The 25,027-nt window shown below is 37.7% G+C and overlaps 2 protein-coding genes and 1 long non-coding RNA gene across 13 annotated transcripts in view; 1 reads left to right on the forward strand and 2 right to left on the reverse strand.

Annotated features, from left to right (window-relative positions):
• LOC121898585 overlaps positions 1-8,228 on the reverse strand; it is a 13,386-nt gene extending 5,158 nt beyond the window's left edge. The window contains exons 1-6 of one of the 6 annotated variants that reach the window (XR_006096516.1): positions 8,093-8,228; positions 7,878-7,948; positions 6,328-7,728; positions 6,107-6,197; positions 4,836-5,128; positions 3,220-4,488 (exon numbers count right to left, since the gene is read on the reverse strand). This is a non-coding gene — a long non-coding RNA (uncharacterized LOC121898585). Of the gene's footprint in view, positions 1-3,219; positions 4,489-4,835; positions 5,129-6,106; positions 6,198-6,327 lie in introns of those variants that run through there. The other 5 variants (XR_006096513.1, XR_006096515.1, XR_006096517.1 and 2 more) reach the window with 5 other exon arrangements.
• Positions 8,229-9,715: 1,487 nt separating this feature from the next.
• Positions 9,716-22,283, forward strand: LOC121898199 (solute carrier family 35 member F2-like). Its single transcript, XM_042413112.1, has 8 exons — positions 9,716-10,658; positions 13,081-13,256; positions 14,109-14,236; positions 14,579-14,738; positions 16,628-16,784; positions 16,872-16,924; positions 18,008-18,162; positions 20,100-22,283. Exons 1-8 carry the CDS (start codon positions 10,549-10,551, stop codon positions 20,418-20,420), a joined length of 1,260 nt encoding a protein of 419 aa, XP_042269046.1. The 5' UTR covers positions 9,716-10,548; the 3' UTR covers positions 20,421-22,283.
• A 1,174-nt stretch (positions 22,284-23,457) lies between these two features.
• LOC121898198 (golgin subfamily A member 6-like protein 22) overlaps positions 23,458-25,027 on the reverse strand; it is a 39,468-nt gene continuing 37,898 nt past the window's right edge. For 3 of the 6 annotated variants that reach the window (XR_006096371.1, XR_006096372.1, XR_006096373.1), the window contains 2 exons: positions 24,643-25,027; positions 23,458-24,523 (listed from right to left, as the gene is read on the reverse strand). The exon at positions 24,643-25,027 is cut by the window's right edge and continues 1,050 nt beyond it. Coding sequence is in view for 3 of the 6 variants with exons in the window: in XM_042413108.1 (XP_042269042.1) it covers positions 24,300-24,523 (224 nt within the window). In the remaining 3 variants the exon portion in view is untranslated. The remainder of the gene's footprint in view (positions 24,524-24,642) is intronic. The other 3 variants (XM_042413108.1, XM_042413111.1, XM_042413110.1) reach the window with 1 other exon arrangement.

The raw sequence follows: 25,027 nt of genomic DNA on the forward strand, positions 1-25,027 counted from the left end.
CAAGAAGCATTGTTACAACAAAGAAATAATCTACCAAACACAAATTTCCTTACTTTTGTGGTATGTTTAGTTTGTGGCAGCAGGCAGCACAAAATCATATAAGACTCCAGACAAAAACGGACAAAAGTAAAGATCAGCTAGTAGGAAATGAAGCTTTCTTTTACCTTAAATTCAGACAAACTTCCAGCGTTAAAATGTGTTGATGTATTTATTTCAGGAGGCAGTTACGGGGAGATGACAAGTGGTGTTTGAATGTGTCCTCCGCTCTGTTGAGTTACGTCACTGCGTTCTTGCTGCTGCTTAGACATTCAATATAATTTAGGTATTGAATTAATAATTCCTACAGCAGCTCCCCACCCCTCCCTCCCCCACATGTTCAGCGCTGTCAGTCATTACGGGATCTTCCTAACAGACTTCAGTGGGAAGATTCACAAAGAAAAAAAAATTAAGCTGCTGAGTCAATTAGTTGCACTGAATTCAGAGGAGTGAATGTCAAAAGCACTGCATTAAAAAAAAAAATTAAAATCATGAGTTTTGTCAACCAGGAACTCTGGTTTTCACTTGGTGACGTTTTTGTAAGAGGACAGTATGTTGTTCTGCTCTGATGTTGGATAAACTGTTGAACTGAGCATCAGATCTAATGAGCAGTCAGGAAGACGAACAGCAACAGTGAATGTGTGGGATGAATTTTTCATATTTATTGGTTATTTATATATTAGAATATTTCTTTTTTTTTGTCCATTTGAAATGTTTCTGTTTTCCTTTCCGTGTTTTTTTTGTTTTGTTTTTGGAAAGATGTTTCGTGTCCGTTCATAGAGCCGACACAGTATTGAGATGCACTGCGACTCTCTCCTCTGTTTCAGGTTTAATCACATTCATAAGCCAGAGTTTGTCAAAATGCTGAAACAGACTTCAAGACCGGGATGTTGGTAATGATCCAAGTTACATTTTACACACTTCCTTGCAAAAAAAAAATAAAGCCAAAGGATTTGTCTTGTTATCGTCGAAGCCTTTTCCTGAATGCTGTGGAGCTTTTCTCTGGAAATGTCTGCTTTGTTTTACCTGAGATGAAACAAACTTCCCACGTCAGTCACATTATGCAGTTTTATCCTCTATGCATAGACCAGACCACGATTCCCTGCTGTGTTTTAAACTTTTGGAGTACAGTGAAATGAGTCCCAGTAAATTAAGGGTTTTTTTTAATTTATTTTAATGTCAATATTCTTTCTTTGTGTGAGCAACAACTTATTTAAAAGCTTTAAAGTCCAGATGAAACAACGTTTCCAGAGTATGTAACCTCCATATCGTGATGTATTTAGGTGGGACGTGACGTTGGGAGGAATCATCTCTGTGCCGCTAAAAGTTGAAGATTGATTTACGGTTGGATGTCACGATATTATTGGTTAAAGCCTACGTAAGCACACGCCATATTTTGTTTTACAGCAAGAAAACATGATTGCATTTTGATTTAAGAGTGCAAAGAAATTGATTTTTTTTTGGCATATATTGTTAAATAGGTGCACAAGATGAGACGGCATTTTTCGTTTCATCTCGATTTTAACATCATGAGCTCCACTGATTGTTTTCACCAACAAAGTAAAACAAATGCTAAAAATAATTTTCATGTGTACTATCTAAGTACATGTGTACTATCTAAGTACATGTATGTTTATTGAGCCAGTGTGGACTTTCTGACTAAAACAGTGACTGGACATGCTGCTGGTGATCTTTTTTTTGTATTTCTGGACCCGTTTTTGTCGTTTGGTATATTTGAGCGACGGGTTCACAAAACAAACAGCATTTCACACCCTGTTGAAACTTCATTTTAAAGACAGTTTAGAGGTTTGATGCTGCGTCGGAAACGATATTCAGAAATGATTTCTAAATCTGTGGTTGTGTATCACCCCTTGTGAACTTGTGAAAAACGTCTAAGCGTGAGAAATTCAAGTTTGTCAATCTGTAGAAATGATCTGTAGTTACAGACAAACGTGAAAAAACAAATGATGTGAGCAATGAGTTTAGGCAAAGACATCAAGATCAGAAGCAGAAAACCTGACACACAGATCTCTGCTCACAAGTTGTACTCAGATGTTCACCAACTTCTCTCAGTTTTTGTGTAACCTCACCATTGATACAACTTTTACACAAATTTTTATTGTTTCTATGTTTTATTCAGAAATGCTAGTGGAAATGTTGGTCTATCAGCCCACATGTTGGTCCAGACTGAAATATCTCAACATCTAATTGGATTGTAGTGAACTTTGTACAGACATTCATGGTTTCCAGATGATGTCATAATAACTCTGATCCCCTCAAGTTTCCATCTAGCGCCACCATCAGGTAATGTGTCCAATACTTTGGTTTATGACTAAATAACTGCAAAACTAATGACATACCCATCAGCTTTGCGTTTAGTGCTAATTAACAAATGTTTCAACTAAGACGGTGAACATTACAGTGTTTCCTCTGTATTCTTAAACACACAATATTTCAGCCACTAGGGGTCTCAATCAAAACAACAACAAAACACGGAGTGTGATGATGGTGTGAAGTAGCAAGGGATCATGGGAGTCGTTGTCTTCATTGTTAAACAAGCAGCTTCTTCAGGTTAGGATTACTGTTCATCGTTCAGGATGTTTTTACTGGGAGTTGAATTATCCACGGAGGTCTCCTCCTCTCCAAAACAAACAAACCCAGTGATTAAAACCAGTAAAAACACTGAATAAAGCAGTATCACATTAAAAATCAATGTTTCTCCAATGTTGTTCGGCTGGCACAGGACTCCTGTAGGGGCTGCTAGCTTAGCGGCTGCTAACGTTTGCTCAGCTTGTTTCTCTGATAACTTAAGATCCAGACGTTCAATGACTGAAATCCTTCATCTAGTTAAAATATATAGTTAAAAATGACTAAGATCTAAAAAGTTTATCATAAAAATGTGGCTTAAAACTAAATAAAAGTCGGTTTATAACAGTTTCCGTCGAACAACCACAACGCCGATGTATTATCTTGTATGTGTGTAAGTTACTCTTTGGTAGACACCATTGTAGCAGACAAACACAGCGCCGCCGTATGCATCTTGTGCATGTTTACTCTTTGGTAGAGGAGGTATGACGCCATTGACAGGTGACCAAATGAAACGGTCCGTTACTTTGATTAAATTACAGATTTCTCTGGGTTTGAAAGTTGTTGGAAACATTTGGGATAATGTAAGTACACAACTCAACAACATATATAACATAGGTCTAGTTGTTTTTAGACATTTTAATGCAGAATAATTACATATTATAGCTTAAATACGGATGTGCTGCTTTGGGCAGTAATTCTGGTTTTGTCCCATATCTGTTGCTGATTGGGTCTAAGTTATGTTTGAAGTTGAGGCTCCAGTGTTAAAAAAAAAAAAAAAAAAAGTGTTTTAATGGCTATATAATCACAACTTCTAAAGCATCTGAACAACACTTTAGTTTTAGATAACATTAAAGCTAAATGAATATAGAGGAAATACTGCATTATACCTGCTAATCATCGGCATGTTACCGTTAGCATGCTAATGTCAGGCTAACGTTAGCATGGCATGTAGACTTGTTTCCTACAGATTGCAGAGGCTCTTCACAGGTTCACGCAGGGTGACTGACAAACTCAAGCTTTGAAGTTAGTTTTGATCATTTCACGACCTCTGAATCTCATTCTGCCTTACTCGAGCCCGTATCGCTCCACTTTCCAGAGCTAATTTACAACAACAGTTTCTCAGATGGAAAAACTGCACTTTTAAGTTAAGTTTGAGTTCAATAACTTTACTTTACTGACTACACCTGTGCAGTCTAATATCCCTGCCTCAGCGTCTATCTGTACAAAACTCATGTTCAGTTTTTGTTGACATTGTTAGAAAATTCAATGATTCAATGAGATGAAGGTGTTGTTGTACTGAACTACATTATAATGATAAGTGTTTCTCTCATTTCCATACTGGACATGAAACAGAATATTAGACTAAATATGACATCAATGCTAAAACTTTATGGCACAACAGTTGTATTGGGTTGCATTAGACTGTACAGGTGTACCTAATAAAGTGGACACAGAGTGTATGTGACTGAGTTATGAGGGGTTTTTTTTCCAAGTATTGATTAATATAATACATCAATATTTTTCTTTTTTATAGTGTAATCATCTTATTGAATGACGCTGTAATCCACAGATTCACAGAGTTTTTAGCAACAACACAAAAGCGTCAATATCTTTTCTTATTTTACTGCCCTTTTTATTAGACATTCTTTATTTTAAGCCGTGTTAAACAATCAATAATCAGTATTTGCTGGTGAAACTGAATCCTTTTGGTAGCTTTTTCCCAGTTGTTTGATCCTCGATTTAAAAAGGAGCTAAAAGTGTCTTTCAGCCGGTGGAGCAGACCAGTGGTCGCTGTGGTTTTCTCACATGAAACGTTGAACTCATCCATCAGTCCGGCTCACACGGGGGGAGACTAAACTTGAACTAAACACAATCAGTCACAGATTAAACCAGCTGGATGTTGCCACTACATCGAGTAAAGGAGGAGAGCGGTTGATCTACACTGATGCGCTGCGTTGTTTTGCTTGTTTAAAAATATATATTTTTTAAGTTGAATAACTTATTTCCTGGCAAAATAAAGACAACTGTTGAGAAAGAGATTTCTGTTTTCTTTCTTTCCTTCACTTCCAGACAAGTTAGTGAGTATGTTTACATGCACGTTAGGATCCTGGTTCATCATATTTGGGATGGGGAGTTTACATTGAACATGAAAAACTTATTATTATTATGTCTGGATATACATGATCATAACTATCAAAGTTTACGATCACCTGGCTGCAGGGGTGTCTCGATTCTTCTTCTTCTCTGGTTGTCTGTCCTCTGCATTTACCATTTGATGGAAAACAAGAGTAACGATACAATTAATTATCTGCATTACTGACGTTGTTACTGCTAAATAAATCAATAAATTATCAACCACAGCTACATTTATGTTTACCGACAGTGGTAAATATGCTGCTACTGAGTTTGATGTTCCCTGCAGTCAACATGAAGATAATAATAAAGACATTTTAAAATACAAAATGTTTCAGAGAGATGCAGCAGAAGAGTCACTCAGGAGATCCTGGAAAACGAAGAAATAAAAGAAATGAGAAAAACTAAAATGTAAGGATTTACATAAAGATCTCACAATTAAAATTTCTGACTATAGAGAGGAAAGGATTATATGTTTCTCTGAAGGACGCAGGCTAATTAATGGAGGCTGGACGGTGACAGTCGCTGTGATCTTGTCTCAATCTTTTGTTTGCATCGTTACTGCTCTTTTTTTTAAATACTTATTATTTTAAAAAAATACAGACACACAAAGCAAAAATCAATGAAGCGAGGAACAAAGTGGTGAAAAGGTTACAACATAGAGTATCTCCTGAGTTTATACCGAAGACCTAATCTGAATTATACAGTCATCTCTATCAGGGAACAACGTTTGATTCTTACAAACAAGATACTCTATATGTGAAAACCACTGTGACCCCTAGAGGAGTCCCTCACCTCAAAAGAGGAATTCCCTCTAACCAACCATCAATGAGGTGAGAGATCAGCCTCATTTGGATGTCGGCGCCTTTGTTTGTGTTTCTCTTTAGTGTTTTCAGGCCAAATGTTTCACGTCTGTACTGTTTTAGGTCGTCAGGGATTTTCATGACTGGACTGTTGACATGACAATGTAAATTAATAGTGCTGAACTCGTATCAGTGTAAACAATCTGCATAATGTAATCAAAAGTAGTTAAACTGCTCACAAGTTTTATTTACCAGAAACAAACTTGTGTAAAACAGGAAATAAATTGATTATAATGACAACTGAGTGATTTTTAAAACCGGGTCTCAACTATTTCAGAGGCCTTGTTCTAATGAAAATTACTAGAATGAAAATATACTGTAATTGCAGCTATGTGACAACAGTGATCTTTATATTTACTTACAGTAAATAGCATAGTGAACTAACTGCATGGGGGGGGGGGGCTATCAGGAATTGATTGAAGGAGGGAAGAATAATGATGTGATTTGGGTTGAAAAATATCCAGGAAGAGCAGATGAGTGCAAACCTGCAGGCTTCTGTCCCAGTATGTCCTCCTGTACACCGTCGTCCTCAGAGACGCATATGACCTTCAGTTGCTCCATCAAGTCTTCAAGCTTCTGCCAATCACACATTTAATTTGTTACAAACGAGTCGGTGTCTAATGGACTGACCAGAAAACAACAACAACAACAATGCTGCACAGATCTACAACACACTCAGAGCAGTTAAAGAGAGGCATGAACATACTTTGAGATCTTCTGAGCCTTTTGCTGAAGCACTTCATGATGTCACTCCTCGGCATGCATTCCTCCCCCAGGCATACACAACGTTAGGCTTCGCTAACTGAGTCACAGATGGAAGTTAAACCACGTGACATGACAAATGGACGTTTACCTCTATGCACTTCTGCTCCAACTGATTCTGCTTCCTCATCATGTCTCGGATCTGGTCTTTCTTTTGTTTTGCAGTTCTCAAAATCCTCTGAAATCCTCCAATATTTCAACTTTTACTCACCACTTTTACTGTGATTTCATTGACATCTGATATGTTTGTTAAATGCATGAATAGCAGAAATGTCCCTTATGAATCAGAAAGTACCCCGACAAGATCTGATGGAGAGTTTGGATAAAGTTTGAACTTTTACTGTCGTTGGATCTATCCAATAAATTGTGTAGATTAGAGTTTTGTAGAGGATTTGTGGAGGATTTAAACATTTCTGACTCCTGGTGGTGGCATCACAAAAGACCCAGTAAAGCAAGCTGAAACCTTTTGTCTTTACATTCTGTGAGTAAAATGTCGCCATAATCAATATGAAAAATCTATGAAAAGCAGATGTTACTGTTACTGTCAAACATCTTCACATTAAACTAGTGACGTCAACGGTTAACCGCCGAGAACATTTCTGACTAGTTACACATGTCGGTCTAAAGGTTAATTTTCATACACACTCCGCTAACAGCTAGACAATGACGTGTTCACAACATCAGATATTCTTTTTGAGTGGATGAAGCTTCAGTGTAAAACTGACTTCTACACAGAGTGTTGCATTATGGGATGTTTGTAGCCTTTAGGCTGGGTTGCACCAACAAGGATTACATTTTAAACCCGATTGAGTCATGGTTTAACTTTAAATTATGTTGCACCAAACTTTATAACTATCTTAAAATTAAGAAGGATTCAATTGAAACCTCAGTTGAGTTTTTACTCTAAACCCAGATTAAATTTAAATCTATTGCATCAAAACTTTAAACTCCAATTTAAAATGTAATTTGGGTGAGCAACCATCTCCATACGGATTCAATAAACAGTGATTAGTTTTTAATTGTGCAACGGAGCTGTGCTTACTTTTAAATCTGGATTTACTCATTTTAAGCACAGTTTTGCTAAACTGATTAAAACTAATCTTATATTAAATTAATCTTTATTGGTGCAGCCCAGTCTTAATCTTTTTGAGGCTAATCTAATCTATCTGACTGTATGCCAACCATAATGTTAATTCACTCACAGCATTATTTGAAATTAGCATTACAAACCAATGTGTGAAACTGTCATTTCCATGTTGCATTTTAACCTGTTTTCATCTCGACCTGAACCTGATTGTTGGGCATCTTCTTGTTGTTCTCTCCTTTGTTCTGCCATAACGTTGCTCTTCAGCCGGACAGAAAAATAAACAAATTATTAATTAGTCACAAAACCTCCAAACACAGCTGATTTCTGGCTGATGCTGAGCTTTCTGACTGACTGTCATTGTCACCATTATTGTGACAAAAACTGATTTTAAAAAAAAGTTTACTTACCGTCGTGAAATATCGCTGCCACACAGAAAAATGACGCATATCTGTTGTATTGATATCTTTACTTTTGTGTACTTTCAGAAAAAGAGGAAGATGATCAGTATACTGCACTATTCACAAACATCCTTCTGCCAGAAGCACGAGTGGTTCTCAGTGGTTTGCACCTAATAATAACCATGTGTTGACTGTGCAAGTATTCCATCTTGGTGTTTACTTACTTGAGGGACTACTTATTTGTCCAACAATCCAACATGTGGAAGTCAGGGACAAAAATACTTTTGGCTTTTGATTTTTGGAGCCAGAAGTGACCTTATTTGGATGAGAGGGTGTAGCTGACCATAGCACTAGCTGCTAGCTCTGTTAGCATGGTGCATTTACAATCTATGGTTAACAGTGATCATGCTAATGCTAATTTTCGCTAGCGAAAAAAAGGCCTAAAACCGTTAAAACAAAATGTACACACCAGAAAAACTCGACTCATTGGTGGGTCTTCTATTAAAATCAAACGCTGAACAAGACTTTTTTAGGCGACCACGATGTTACAATTAACTTTAGTGAACTGAAAACACACTGTGAAATAGCAGCAGCTACGCCTATACGAAATGGTTACGTTATGTTATGTCAATGTTGTCGCCATGGTAGCCACTTGTCAATCACAATGTAGCCACGTCCTAAAGCATATGCTGCTTTATCGTCTTTTTACTCTAAATGGGACCATAATTTTCAAAATGAACATCATGATGTATTGAAGAACACTTGAAACTAGTGATTCAGATCATAAAACTCATTAGGAAACAGTTTACTGAGGTAATAAATCAAGAGAGAATTAGGGTCATTTTCTCATAGACTTCCATACAATTGGACTTCTTTTTGCAGCCAGTAGAGTCGCCCCCTGCTGGCCATTAGATAGAATGCAGGTTTTTGGCACTTCCGCATTGGCTTCATTTTCCAGCCTTGGAGGATGCCGCATGTTCTAAATATGTTAAAGCTGTCCACATCATAACAAATAATAAGTAGTTCTCTATTTATCTAGATTTGGTTAAGTAGTTGTCTATTTATCTAGATTTGTTTAAGTAGTTCTCTATTTATCTAGATTTGTTTAAGTAGCTCTCTATTTATCTAGATTTGTTTAAGTAGATCTCTTATTTATCTAGATTTGTTTAAGTAGTTGTCTATTTATCTAGATTTGTTTAAGTAGTTCTCTATCTAGATTTGTTTAAGTAGTTGTCTATTTATCTAGATTTGTTTAAGTAGTTCTCTATCTAGATTTGTTTAAGTAGTTCTCTATTTATCTAGATTTGTTTAAGTAGTTCTCTATCTAGATTTGTTTAAGTAGCTCTCTATTTATCTAGATTTGTTTAAGTAGCTCTCTATTTATCTAGATTTGGTTAAGTAGTTCTCTATCTAGATTTGTTTAAGTAGTTCTCTATCTAGATTTGTTTAAGTGCCTCTCTATTTATCTAGATTTGTTTAAGTGCCTCTCTATTTATCTAGATTTGTTTAAGTACCTCTCTATTTATCTAGATTTGGTTAAGTAGTTCTCTATCTAGATTTGTTTAAGTAGTTCTCTATTTGTCTAGATTTGTTTAAGTAGTTCTCTATTTCTTGGGCGGCTGTGGCTCAGGAGGTAGAGCGGGTCATCTACTAATCGGAAGATCGGCTCCTCCAGTCCACATGCCGATGTGTCCTTGGGCAAGACACTTAACCCCAAATTGCTCCTGATGGCTGTGTCATCAGTGTATGAATGTGTGTGAATGGTTAGCTTCCTCTGATGGGCAGGTTGGGACCTTGCATGGTAGCCCCTGTACCCATTCAGTGTATGAATGTGTGTGAATGGGTGAATGTGATTCATAGTGTAAAAAGCGCTTTGAGTGGTCGGAAGACTAGAAAGGCGCTATACAAGTACAGTACAGTCCATCTTTCCTTCGATCTCTGGTGCTGCTATAATGTGAATTATAGTAGTATAGAAGTTCAAATGTGGACAGACAACTACTGTCAGTGAATCTGTGTTTAGAAATAAGCCAATCACAAAAAAAGCTTCTGAAACTTTGGAAAATAGTTTTTAAAAAGTGATTTACATGTATAATCAACAATATAATCAAAAGAATCATATGTTTTCTGAAACTTCAGTAAACGTTCACAGTTTAGGAATATGATTATATATGAATGAAGAATGGTGTATTGCTACCAAATAGAGACAAGAGATTTTTTTTTATATATAAATCAACAGTATGTGTTTTTTTATTTTTTATTGCGCGCATCATTAATGAATTTGTGCCCCTTGAAAAAATATTGGCACTTCCTTTTTCCAAAAAATATGTTGCCGACGACCTAATATTTGTACTTTGTAATCAATCGGTGGAGATGTTTTTTCTTTACCAGAAATTTGCATAAGTAAAAACATTGCTGAAGCACTTTTCCTCCAACAATAGTTTTTATCTCATCAGTGAAAACAAAAGGAAGCACAGTGATGACTTCTTCATCATCAGCTCTTATCTGAAAGTGCCGTTGGCTGTCTTCAACACATTATGCTCATGCATACAGATAAGTAAAAGAGTAATCTTTGCCCTCAGAATCAGTTAATCATTCAGCTCTGGCACCATGAAGGTCAAGGAGTTAAAAGCTTGCGACAGTTTGAACTCGGAGAAGATTCCTCCATCGCTGGTGTGGCAACATGACTTCAAAACACTCCGAGGATGCAGCCGGGGACACGAGCTACGAGAAACAAAGCAGTGGACTCATGGCGAGGATCAGGACTTTCAAGCCCAAGGAAGTTTTCACCTGGTGAGTGGAGAGAGGAGATGAGAAGGTAGCTCACAACATTATATATCTTTGGAACTGAGATCTCCCAGCAATTAGACAGCAGTCTGTTCTAAACAATGGTGGAAAATGTTCTTTTCAAATAGAAGTACTATTAGTTTATTTTTAAAAAAATGCACACCAACTAAATGCAATCTAGTTTTTAGCAAAGTTAACTGCTGAATGTGATCTTCCTGCTGTAATTGTATAAAGATGAGATGTCAGAGTTGAGGTTCTGTAATCTGACAAATCATAAACGATAAATTAAACAGCACAAATGAAGTAAAAACAGATTCTTCTTCTTGACTTATTACCTCAGTAAACTGTTTCCTAATGAGTTTATGGTCTTAATCGCTAGTTTCAAGTCTTTGTCAATACAGCATGATGTTCATTTTGTAAATTATGGTCCCATTTAGAGTAAAAAAGACGATAAAGCAGCGTATGCTTTAGGATGTGGCTTCGTTGTGATTGACAAGTCGCTACCATGGTGACAAAGTTGATTACGTCACGTAACTGTAATGGGTTGGAAATGCCACATGTAAAGTTTTTTTTATGTAAACAGACACCCCCAAATTTGTTGTTAATTATTTGAACTAATCTAACTCTATTTATACAGTTTTGACATCAGGTCAATACTCAAAGATGTAAGTAGGCAGCGCTCTAATGCCACTGTGGATACCTGAGGGAGGTCACTCGTGTCTGCTCTGCTCATACGCAGCTCAATATTAAATGAGCATCGGCTAGAGCAAGACGCTAACTTTGGCTCTCTCCCTTATTAATCCACAGGTATGTTAAAACTTGCTTTTCAATGATTAGCTTTGTTTACTAGCTAATGTAAATGCATTGGAAATCGTTCTGTGAAGTTGTGACATGGTTTAGAGATGTATTTGAAACGTTTTTTTTTTTTTTGCTGTATGTTTCGTGGGCGCCGACATTGATAATAGTTACCTCCGTGAATTTCAGTTTTCTACTATTTTGTCAGTGAAAGTTACAGACCTTTGCATGTGGTAACATATGAAAATGTGTTTAAAAGATTGTTTTAGAGTATAAGCCAGTCAGTCGCGAGTTAATGGTAAATAGAGATGCTATATTCAAACCAAATAAGAGTGATTGTAGTAATGTCAGTAAAGTAAATGTGTGTTTTGGGTAATATAATTTTTGTGCTGTATATTATATTTTATACATATATATATTTCTTAGATTATATTTTATACATATATTACATTATATTGTAGTTAAGCCTATTCTTATTTATTCAGAAATGTAAGTCATATTTTGAATTCATGTGAAGTTATTTTTCTTTAGACAAAATGTTTTATATTGTGAATTTGGTTCCAACATTTATTTTATTTCTGTAACATGTTTTGTGTGAATGTGAAATATGAACCTTGTAGCTGTAGGTTTCAGGAAACTGACGTAACTGAGAAATATGTACAGTTTTATACTGTTTTGTCAATATTAAATGAGCATCGGCTAGAGCAAGACGCTAACTTTGGCTCTCTCCCTTATTAATCCACAGTCCACAGACCATGATTTATCGGCTACACAGTGCACCCTTGCCTGTGTTACCTTTGCTGCCGGTCCAGATTTCCCCTAGGTCTGGCGCCGGAAACATAACCATGGCATACAAGCATAGCTGCTGCTATTTCACTGTGTGTTTTCAATTCATTAAAGTTAATTGTAACATTGTGATCGCCTAAAAAAAGTCTTATTCACGGTTTGGTTTTAATAAAAGACCCATCAGTGAGTCAGATGATCAGTTTTTCCAGTGAGTACATTTTATTTAACGCTTAGGCCTGTTTTTTGCTAGTGAAAATTGGCATTAGCAGCGGCATGATCACTGTTAACCATAGATTGTAAATGCACCGTGCTAACAGAGTTAGCATCTAGCGCTATGGCCCTCTCGTCCAATTATGGCTCCAAAAATCAAACATGGCGACGGCCAAATCCAAGATGGCGATGGTCAAATCGCTACACTACAGGCTTCAAAACAGCAGTTCACAAACCAATGGGTGACATCATGGTGACTAGGTCCATATTTTTTACAGTCCATGGGGATTGACTCTCTTTTAGAGCCTCAAGTGGCCATTTGAGGAACTGCAGTTTTTGGCACTTCCGCATTGGCTTCATTTTTCAGCCCTGGAGGTTGCTGCTTGGTGTTGCTTTTATATTCTGTCTTGATGCCTTTTATGCTCCATGTAAAGCACTTTGAATGGCCTTGTTGTTGAAATGTGCTATACCAATAAACTTGCCTTGGTCTTTACATGAATTTTATAGATGTAACAGGGCTTTAAAATTGCAGCCACCATGACTGTAATATGCTCTCAAGAATGTTTAAAGTGCACAAGATTGAAAACAACCAATTGGTAGCTGTGAAGATGTGACGCTCTCCTCTCCTCTCTCTCAGGCAGCTGGCCAGGACACTGTGCATGGGTCAGGGTCTGGCTGTACTCATCTGTGGGACAGCCGTCTCCTCCCAGTACCTGGCCACAAACTTCCACGTCAACACACCCATGCTGCAGAGCTTCTTGAACTACACCCTGCTGTGTGCCACCTACACCACCCTGCTGCTCTGCAGAACAGGTAACCCTAACCCTAACCCTAACCCATAACCCTAACCCCTAACCCTAATCCATAACCTTAACCTTAAATCCTAACCCCTAACCCTAACCCTAAACCCTAGAGAATAAACAGTCTTTCGAACCACAGAAGTCGTCTGTATTGAGCGCACGCGTCCAAACTAGTTTCTACACAGTCTAGCAATCACTCAGTGGCTTTGAGTAGCAATAATCATCACACATATGATCAGTTTATGATGCATTGTTATAGATAAAACTACCCAACAGTAACAGTTAAAATAAACCTCACCTGGACCAACTACTGTACAACAGTAAAATGCTTCTCTCACCCATTAATGTAGAAATATTCATGTATTTACTTATTTGGCAGCCACTTTTGTCCAAAGTGATGCACAAATAATATTCTATTAATATAACAGTATGACACTCACATGGTCATTTTAAGTACATATTGCAGATAATGCTTTGCATATTTATTACATTTTCACTTACATAAAGGATCAAACTTCCTTCACCACAGATGCAAACACAAAAGTATACAAACTACAGTATCTATACAGAACACTGCCCAAAAATATGTGTAAACAATTTAACTGAATATTTAATATTTAGAGGTGAACATTTATGACACAGACAAAAGTCTAAACTGCCATTTGTTAAAGTCATCATGTCTTCTTCCTTTGATATTAACAAATATATTTTTTATTGAATAGTTACTTATTCTATTTCATTATATTAACAAGTCAAAAGTTTTAATTTAATAGTTTGTCAATGAGAAATTAATGTGCAAATTTCCCAAGTAATTAACAGAACACGTCAGTACTGAAGTTCAGGGATGTTCCCCTTTAAAACGCAGGGGATGGAAATATTTTACAGATCCTGAAGAGCCGATGGTGGAAGTATCTTCTTCTGGGGCTGGTGGACGTGGAGGCCAACTACGCTGTGGTTAAAGCCTACCAGTACACCACCCTCACCAGTGTACAGGTGGGTGTAGCTTGTCTTTGTGTGTGTTTCGTAAGACAGGCGATCATATTGCCTCAATGATCATTACTGTCGATTAGATTTGAGTAACTCTCATTGATCAAAACTAAACAATAAACTTGCTGTGATTATGGACATTCTGTTTCTTATTATTTGAAGTATGTGTATGATCTATATTTATGGTTTTAAAGTACATTTTGTTTGTTTTATTCTGTATCACTTTAAAAAAAAAAAAGAAGGAATGTTTTTAGTGTAGGTGTTAATATTTGAGATGACGTCAGTTTCTGCTTGTCTTTTATATGTATTGATATTTGTGTTCATACGTAAGTGTGTTTCTGTCTCCAGCTGCTGGACTGTTTCGTGGTCCCGGTCCTGATGATCCTGTCCTGGTGGATTTTGAAGATTCGCTACAGGCCGGTCCACTATGCGGCCGTCTGTGCCTGTCTCCTCGGAGTGGGGGCCATGGTTGGTGCCGACGTGCTGGCTGGACGAGACCAGGGCTCCAGTAAGTAAGAGTTCATCAGTGTCTCCTAGGATTGTATTTTATAATCCATCAGTCAGGTTACTGGTTGGACTGGGTGAAGATTATGGGAGGGGTACAATTTAACCCTTTGTTGACCAACCAAATTCCACTCTTGTTGTATCACTGATACATTTATATGTAACCAGGTGCAGAATGTAAACATGTGGGTGTGATTCTGTGAAACAGTAACAATAAAGAATTACCAGTAAGTCAGTATTCAACATAGTAAACTTACTCAGTATAGTTATAAACCACCATTAAACAACATAAATTATTATCATTAAAACCATTAATAAAGCTTGCACACGTCATACAGTTCACTCCAATGAAAAGCTACAAAAATAAGGAGCTTTCTCAATAAAATAATCAGTGGTTTGAGTGAATATATTCCTTCACTAGTTGCAAAGCTTTAACATATTTTTTATATTTAAGGAAAAGGATGTTTTCGCCACTGACTTTGTCAATCATGTTACAGACAAATTCTGCCATGACAGACTTTTATTAAGTCCTACATTTCAATTAACCTACAATTTTAATGGCTCACGTCTGATCTGCCATATATACAATGATTTTTTTTTAAAGAATGTAATTTTTTTGCAGATATACATGTGATATGTTCAGCACTGTCATTAAGGACAGGAATATATATATATATATATATATATATATATATTAATCATAAATCTGCCTTGTAGGTCATTTTGATAGTTTTAAGAGATATTATACAGAACTCCCACCTGTGTGGATTGTTTATCCTTGAAAGATATCAAAAGCAGCATTTTTGTTATTTTTAAATGTGAAAAAATCAGGTGTAACACATAGACTGTATAAAAATATGGACATAGTTACTGTGACGTCACCCGTTGGTTTCTGAAGAGCGGCTTTGAAGCTCAAAGTGAGCCGCTCTGGCCGTCGCCATCTTGGCAGTGCGTGACGCTGCCTAACTTGCAGCCAATCAAAAATGGGTAAAGAGGCGGGCCGAACGGCTGAAACAAGCCACCTAGCGGCTGGCGGACCTGTCACTCAAAGCAGCCATGTCCTTCATTATGCAGAACTTTACGGCTTAATAAAACTTAAACGAGTGAGTTATAAAAAAATTCACCCCCCGTACAGTTGTCATGAAAGAGGAGATTAGCTACAGAGACCAAAACCGTTGTTTGTACCAGACTGTAAACATGTTTATTTCTGCTGTAAAGTTGGGCATTTTAACATGGGGGTCTATGGGGATTGACTCGCTTTTAGAGCCTCCAGTGGCCATTCAAGGAACTGCAGTTTTTTGCACTTCCGCATTGGCTTCATTTTACAGCCCCAGAGGTTGCCGCTTGGTGTAACATAGCTGACAAAGTCATGTAGTGGTAGGGTCATGAGTTGTCCCTACTGGGTAACTTACTTAACAACTTAACTTATTTCTTAGACAAATGAAAGAAACATTTCTGTAGTATGTGGTAACCAACCTGACCAGTGTCTACATTCAATTGGCTTTCTCACACATTTGTTTAGTCCAGTGGTTCTCAAAGTGGGGTCCCGGGGCTCCCAGGGGGTCACTGTAATTCCATCTATAAGTGACACAATGACAGAATGTATGAATATTTTGGTCATGGGTTTCAGTTTAAGGGTCCTTGACTTGAAAAAGTTTGAGAATCACTGGTTTAGTCAATAATGCTGCAATCAGGGCTCAAACTTGTGTCTGTTGCAGGGGTTTGGTTTTCCTTTAGTTTCCATTTTGTCTGATTTAAAGGCTACTTGTTGTTAATGTCCGGTGTGTTAGTCTCCACCGGAGATATCGAACCTCTCTGAGCTTACATGTGATTAATCGTCTTAAACTTGTTAAACTTTAGTCTTTTTCTCTCCTCCTTGCTTCTGGTCCTCAGCCACAAACATCTTGTTAGGCGACGCTTTGGTACTGCTCAGCGCTTCGCTGTACGCCGTGTCTAACTTGTGTCAGGAATACACGGTGAAGAACCGGAGCAGAGAGGAGTTCTTGGGCATGGTCGGCCTGTTCGGCACCATCATCAGCACCATACAGATGTAAGTGTGTGTGTCTCTGCATGTGTGTGTGTGTGTGTGTGATCCGTCTCAGGATTCATTCTGTTTAATCTGGTCATATCTTTTCAGGGTGATCCTGGAACGTAATGAAGTTGCAGCCATCCAGTGGAGCTGGCAAGTCGGTGAGTGAAGTGAAGACAGAACATGGCCGTACAGGGATTTCACCTCTCCTGGTTGCTTCAATTGATTTTACACAAAAAACTGAGATAGATAGAATAGAAATTAAAGATATATCCATAACTATAATATAGTATTTGCTGAGTTTGAGTCTTCTTTGTCGTCTCAGCTTTTCTCTGCAAAGTAGATCAGCAATTTCTCTTGACTGTAAAACCCAAAGTTCATCATAAAGTGGCAAGTTACTCTATGACTCCATATTGACCTCTGCATTTTCATACACTATAAACATTTGTGGTCACTAAGAGTCTGATCCAAAGTCACAGAAGCACAGCTCTGAGTGGCTTATGGAGTTGTTATTGTCAGCGCTGAGGAATCTACAGTGATGCAGAAGTAATTACTCTCTAAAAAGTAATCCTACAACAATTTTATGAGCATCTATTACATAGAAAGGTCCTGGATATATTAGCGAAGGTGAACACTAAGACTGGAAGCAGGGGGAAAGGAAATATGCCAATAAATATCCTCATAACTGTCTTTTCTCAGCCTGGTCGCCATAATAAAACGTTGGCATTGTACATCTCTGCAAACCACAGAAACGTTGAATATCTACATTTCAACATGTCAACAAAACGTATCATATCAACATGTCAACAAAACGTATCATATCAACATGTCAACAAAACGTATTTCACGTGTTGAAACGTATATATATTCAACGTATCTGTGGTTTGCAGAGACGTACAATGCCAACGTTTTCTTCTGGTGATTGGGTTGCTTTTCTATCTTATCTCTCTATTTTCTAACTCTCCTTCCTCCTCCCAACTCATTTTGGATTCTTTCATATTATTCTTGTGCTTGACCAGCATGCAACTGAATCAAACCAGTGCATAGTGGATTGTTCCCATTACATGCAGGAGTCTGTGCAAAAACAACACAACTTCTTTTTGCTGCCACTATGCCTCATGCTTATCGGCAAAGAAATACATCCACTGTGTAAGATAACTACCCATATTGAATGGGTAAAAACAACTGTGATAAGTAATTGAATTGTTAATTTGAACTAACAGTGGGGGCTTCTCTCCTCTTAGGGCTCCTGTTCTCTGGCTATGCGTTGTGTATGTACGCTCTGTACAGCTTTATGCCCATAGTGATGAAGCTGAGCAGCGCCACCTCCGTCAACCTCTCCCTACTCACCGCCGACCTCTTCAGCCTCTTCTGCGGGATCTTCCTCTTCGAGTACAATGTGAGTAGACTCGCACGTTTTCACTATTCTAATGCAAAAAGCCTCATTGATGAAATATATTCCCAAACCCCCCAGCCTTAGCTCTAAATGATTAGTTTGGTAATATATTTTTCTTATTGTCAACAAATCCCATGAAAAAAAACCCAAAGCCAACAATGAACTGATCTACTAACAAGTATTGAAAATGTAGATTAATCCGCCGCTGAAAATAGTCCCCCAAAGAAATGCACCATTTCATCCTGTTTGTTTGCTGAAAACTATAGTGGACAGCTTTTTAAAATATAAATAATTATGACCTGTTTTTAAGAATTTACATTGTCAGTAGGAACCAATGTGGTTGCCGAGTAACGCTGAGGGTGTTGAGAGACGGACTGATGCTCTGTTGGTTTTGGTCTTGTCATGGAATTCGTTGACAAAAAGGAAAATAAAGAAAATCACCAGATGTGTGTTGCAAATCCAGGTTCTTGTTCTCCAGCATGCACACACACACACACACACACACACGTGTGTGTCTGGGTCACAGTGAACCTGTTGAATGTTATAGTGACACCGAAGTGTTAATGAACAATAATGTTGGTTAAAGTCTAATCTCAATGTCATGTGTTTTCACACAACGTCTATAAATTTATGAGTCTTGGGGCCTTTGAACGACTTTCACTGCAAACAGGATATTTCATCATACGCTCAATCTGAATATGTCACTTTTTGTACTGACTGTGATCAACCAGCTTCAGAACAACAATGTTTTTCATTCATTCTGATGATTACAGTACAACATACACCACAAATTAAGTTAGTGAGTCTAATGAGGAAGATCATTTTACACACAGTTTTAGTAAACAAACACAAAAACAAAATAAAGACATAAAGATAGAGACTTGAGGGTTGAATCTGAGTTTGACTGAAGTCACAAACATGAGTATTTGACTTCAACTAAGAGACTTCCCTCCGTCAACACTTGTTTTGGCTTGAGACTTAAAAGCAAACAATAAATAAGTAAATAAATAATAATAATATATATAAGATAGTGACAGGCAGACATTGTATAGCCACACAGTCTGAATATGCATTAATAACACTATTAACACAGCTTTCAAAGCAAAATGTTCAATTTTCTCATGGAACATGAAACTTCACAAGTTGTAGAAAGTAACTAGTACATTTACTCAAGTACTGTACTTAAATACAGTTTTTAGGTGCTTGTACTTTACTTGAGTATTTCCATGTGATGCTACTGTCTACATTTCAGAGGGAAATATTGTACTTTCTACTCCACTACATTTATTTGACAGCTTTAGTTACTTTTCAGATGAAGATTTGACACAATGGATAATATAACAAGCTTTTAAAATACAACACATTGTTAAAGATGAAACCAGTGGTTTCCAACCTTTTTGGCTTTTGACGTCTTACAAAAAGCAGTGTGTAGTCGGGGTCACATTTCACATGTCTATGAGTTGTTAACAGCTCCACCAAATAGTGATTTTTCCCTCTAAACTTCTCACATGCTTTCATTTCAATAAATGTTCAAATGATCCAATATTTCAGCAAAAATCAAAGATTAGAGAAAAAGTCCAAAAACCGAAAACAGATTTGTGTATCAGAACTTTGTTTTTTCTTCTTTCCTCTCCCATTAATCATCTCACGACCCCTCAGATTTATCTGCTGACACTTTGGAGGGGCCCGACCCCTAGGTTGGGAACCACTGGACTAAACTAGCTAACTGTATATAAAGTAGTGTAAACTAGCTCCACCTCCAGCAGCTACAACAGTAACATGCTGCTCTAACACTGATGCTTCACTATTAATAATCTAATGATGTCATATATAATAATATATCAGTCAGAGTACTTAGGTAAGTAATACTTATGTACTTTTACTTTGTTCATATAATTAATTGAACGTAGATTTCACCCGTTCACTCTGTTCTGCTTCAGTTCTCTGGACTCTACCTGGTCTCACTGGTAGTCATCCTCATTGGCTTCATCACCTTCAACGCCGTGCCAACACCCACTGAGGGCACAGATCCCGCCATCACCTCCTCCTCCTCTTCCTCTTCCATCTGTGAGGGAGGTTCCTATGACAATCCTGTGGCCAATCAGAGTGACATCACCAAACAGGAAGTGGCAGTGAGGATCACGGCTGAGGAGGAGGAGGAGGAGGAGGAGAAGAAGAGGAGAGCTTCAGGGCCATCACAGAGCCTCGGAGGACGAAGAGATGATGATGTTGTTGCCGTTGGACACAGCACTAAAATGTGAGCCCTAACACAAAAGGCCATTAGGTTGAATATTTTTTAAACACATTTATTTATTGAGTTTTGCTTTTATATAGAAATACAGAGAACAAACTTGTATTTTTAGTGGGACACGGCTCTTCCTGGAACGACATCAGTAGATGTTGTTGTCATGATGTTGTTGTATCAGTAGCTGTTGTAGTCATGATGTTGTTGTATCAGTAGCTGTTGTTGTCATGATGTTGTTGTATCAGTAGCTGTTGTTGTTGTTATGATGTTGTTGTATCAGTAGCTGTTGTTTCGATGGAAGTCCATAAATGAATCACACATATTTTCAAACTCTTGTGCTTTTCTTCTATAGTGTGTCATAATTTTACCCCCTAAGAAGGCAGCAAACAGTCCTTTCATCCACCGGCTGTATATTGTTTTTCAATGCATTTAACCAAACAAAGCACATCAAATACTTTGCATGAAGGACTAAAGAATAATAATTATATCATCATAAATAAACATGTTGTATGAATCACATAGTTGTCGTCTTCTTTTAGCTGCAATCAAGAGCAGTTGTGTGGGACAACCGATCAGTGAAAATCAAAAATACCATAATCACCACACCGATATATGATGTATTTATGTGATGGTTATGGTATTTTTAATTGAAAATGCCAATATATCATAATTCAAATGACTTCCGTTAAGTTAATTTTTAGGCAGAAATGCGCAATGGTTTTATATCTTTTAGCTCATTTAACAAAACATATTAGATCACAGTTCTATTTGCTGTGTTTTAGAGATATGAATGATTTTTCCATTGGTCTCCATTATTTCAGCACAATATAAAAATCAATCAGCAGACTCTTGGAACTAGTTAAATTAGTCTGAATTTAAACGGCATTACAACACACTGATGATGTAACATGCACACTTGATGCTCTCTCTGATGAATTTCACAACTCAAGAGACTGATAATTAACTGTAACACTGTTCCATAAATAAGTGGAAAGCAGTGGCTTCTTGGACTGGAAGTAAAATACCTCCAATTATCCAGAAACGTACTGCAGCATTAGAGAATGGTCAGCAAAGATGTAAAATATTCTCTGACATGATTGTTTAAGATTTGTAGAGGAATGTATCTTCTTTAGTTTGCTTATCTGAGCATGCTTTTTATTCATTCATGGCCAAGTGGGATGCAATGGGGGGGGGAAAAGTACTTTTCCATTAATATTCTGTAATTCAATAATGTACAAATTAAAAAAACATTACCTGTTCAGTTAATTTTTTGAACAACTTTGAGCAATCTAAGTATCTTGAGCACTATCCTAACAGCCCAGCTTCATTATCTTCACAACATTCAATCTATCATCTATTATTCATGATCGTTTTATCCAGAATGCACTGACAGGCAGAGCTGTTTTTATGTCTTTCCGTCTATCAAGTGATATAAACTACTGGAGAGGAGGGAAAACTACTGAGCTACTCATTTAAATGTGTACATTAGCTTATGGAGATGTATCTCTGCTGTGTTATTAATTATTAAGAGTTTAAGAGAGAGTTTGACAGCGCTCCAAAAGACACAGTACATTCACAGTGTAGCGTTTTCAATATTCAGGGGTCACAAAGTCAAGTCTCATCGGCTTTTTGCTTTCAAGTCTCAAGTCAAGTCGAGTTTTTAGGCTTTCAAGTCTCAAGTAGCTTAAGTCGGGTCTCAAGTCCTCATTTTTCAAGACCAGTGGTGCGTCTGTGTCTGCTGGGAAAAGGGAGGCGCCGATTTACAGACTGTGTACACATGTTTTCACTTATTAATTCTCTGCAGTACACATTCTATGTATTGTATTTTCACTTCATTTTATCTTATCTTGCTTAGTAATATTATCAAGTGGGTTTTATCTTCCATGTCATGTACATTTATATGTTTTTATGTCTTTTTTATGTGAAGCACTTGGTGCATGTAATTTCTTTTGTTGTAAAGCACTGAGCTGCATTTTTTGTATGAAAGGTGCTACACAAATTCCAGTTCTGCTTGAGGTTTCTTCCCGTTAAAGGTGCTCATGGGGGAAATGTTGGGTCTCTGTAAATCTAAGAGTTCGGTCTAAACCTGCTCTATTTGAAAAGTGCCCTGCTCATACGGCCACAGTGTGGTTCCCTCTGTGTGCTGCTGGAGGCAGTAGTACAGAGATTACTGAGATTACAGTATTAATCATTCAGGATGTTTTTACCGGGAGCTGAATTACCGGTCTCCTCCTCTCCAAACAAACAGACCCAGTGATTAAAACCAGTAAAAACACTGAATAAAGCAGTTTCACGTTAAAAATCCGTGTTTCTCTGAAGCTGTTCAGCTGGCACAGGACGTCCGGTAGGCGCTGCTAGCCCAGCTGATGCTAACATTTGCTCAGCTTGTTTCTGTGATAACGTAAGCTTCAGTTGTTCAGCAGGTTTCTACTGGGAGCCCAATTATCTGCAGAGGTCTCCTCCTTTAGGCGAATGTGGTTAAAAGTACATGAGCTCACGGAGACCTGACCTGATTTAATGGAAATTGCCATCTCCAATGGACTACTACTGTGATATAAGGAGAGGATTTCCATGGATTTATGAGTGTGTGTGACATTGTTTGTACAAATGTTCATAGTTAGTTACTTAAAGTAAAATGAAAGGGAGAGTAACAGAAGGAAGACAAGTTTTATTCTAACAAGGTTAATGCAGTAAATTGTGTTTATTTTTTGTTTGTTTATTTTGTCTAGTTATTTCTATATTAATGTATATTTATGGAAATGAGATTTATGTACTCAAATGTCTTACAAACCTGGACTGTGAATGTGCATTGACCATTAATGGTTGAATGTGGGCATGTGGAAGGCAGAATATGAGGCTGATCAAGGTGCGCACATTTCCAGGCGGACCTGAGATGACTTTTGTTGTGATTTGACGCTGTATAAATTGAATTGAATAATGGTACTTGAGCTGAAAGTGAGCTGTCAATCAAATGTGATCTGAACACGCCCCCACAGTCCTCAGAAATGATTTGAGCAGCCAAATGAGCTGTTTTTGAGCCAATATTTCTGTGGATACTTAATGAGACACTCAACTTTGATATCATATATGCATTTTTTGCTACTTCGGGCTACATTTCCAGAGGCTTTAAGTCTCCAGCTCTGCTGAGAGGTTCCAGCTGCAGACATGTCAGCATTGGATTTAATTCCTATTGCTTCTTTACGGTGGCCCTGAAGTGTACATCACAACGACAAATAAGAAAACACAACAACAAATAACAAAACACAACCTCAAAAGCAGAAAACACAACAACATTAACTACTACTGTGATTTATGAACATGTGCATGCAGCTTTATAAATGAGACCCCAAGTCTGTACCTGAGACCTTCTAAGAGGCCACTGTGCTAACTGCTGAGCCGTCTGAGCTCTGAGCTTAAAAAGCGCTGCTGCTGTTCTGTAGGAGGATGAGGCTGATTAATAGGTGGGAAATGAACTGGGACACGGCCTAGGTTACTGGTTGATTTTGCTTTCTGTGGTTTGTGCTTCTCAACCATTTTATTTATATGTCCAATTAAAGCGGCCCTTTCCTCGTGTGCAGTTTTAGCATTGCTCTGTACCCGCATTTCACGATTTCTTACTTCGTTGGAGAGAGCCTTGTTGACCTCTAGAGTGCTAGCAAGCTTTTTCTTTAAACAGTCAATCTGATGTTGATAGGCCAATCGAGTGTTTTCATCCATTGGCAGTCTATCATCGCCGTCTAGGTAGCATCTTTTGAGAAGAATGACTCTGTTTCTGTGTGTTATTCATGTAAGAACAAGAGCAAAGAGCATCATAATTATCACCATAATTGAGAACAAGTGCAGAAAGAAACACATGTATCCACACATTTAAGAACGTGAAAGAACCGCAGTCTTCTCAGTTAGTTTTTCTTGCACTTTCACGCTGAATCTCAGTGATACGGGTTTTAACATAGTACTTTACCGCCATCCAGCTTCGTTTTTTAAGTGCTTTTGGTGAAGCTGTAATGCAGGCAACACAATCCAACATTCCTGGTACTGTACCAGCTCCTATGAAGGCCATTAGTGTCTTTTCCACAGCCTGTACCTCCTCAGGTGACCAGCTCCTCCTTTTTGAGGTTTCTAAGGAAGAAGACAGAAAATGAAAAACAATCAGGGGGGTAGACAGGTGATCTATGAACAGACTGTGCAGCTCTTAAGGTTGGGAGAATCTTGGAGTTGTTGGAATTTGATATTCTTACTTTGTTGGAAAGAGCCTTGTTGACCTCTAGAGTGCTAGCAAGCTTTTTCTTTAAACAGTCAATCTGATGTTGATAGGCCAATCGAGTGTTTTCATCCATTGGCAGTCTATCATCGCCGTCTAGGTAGCATCTTTTGAGAAGAATGACTCTGTTTCTTAATTTCTTGGGCTTATCAAGAAAAGGTAAGCATGCCTCTAAATCCTCCTTGAATCGTAGCTGATACGTCTGCAGATCTTTCGTCGTAAATTTAGTCTTTTCAAGCTGTGGTTCATGGGCCGCCACTTTGTAACGGAGGAGCTGGTTTTGATCATTTCAGATGCGATTTTTTTGTCTGGCCCCATTGAGGTCTTCTTTTGTGTCTTTCAGCATCGTCTGCTCGTTAATT

This window comes from Thunnus maccoyii, chromosome 6, assembly GCF_910596095.1.
Source record: "Thunnus maccoyii chromosome 6, fThuMac1.1, whole genome shotgun sequence".
Taxonomy (NCBI): Eukaryota; Metazoa; Chordata; class Actinopteri; order Scombriformes; family Scombridae; genus Thunnus; species Thunnus maccoyii.

Coding starts and splice junctions, on each gene's coding strand:
- LOC121898199 (XM_042413112.1), top strand. CDS start 10,549: ATGACTTCAAAACACTCCGAGGATGCAGCCGGGGACACGAGCTACGAG. Junction 14,739..16,627: donor TGGACGAGACCAGGGCTCCA/GTAAGTAAGAGT, acceptor TCTGGTCCTCAG/CCACAAACATCTTGTTAGGC. Junction 18,163..20,099: donor TCTTCCTCTTCGAGTACAAT/GTGAGTAGACTC, acceptor GTTCTGCTTCAG/TTCTCTGGACTCTACCTGGT.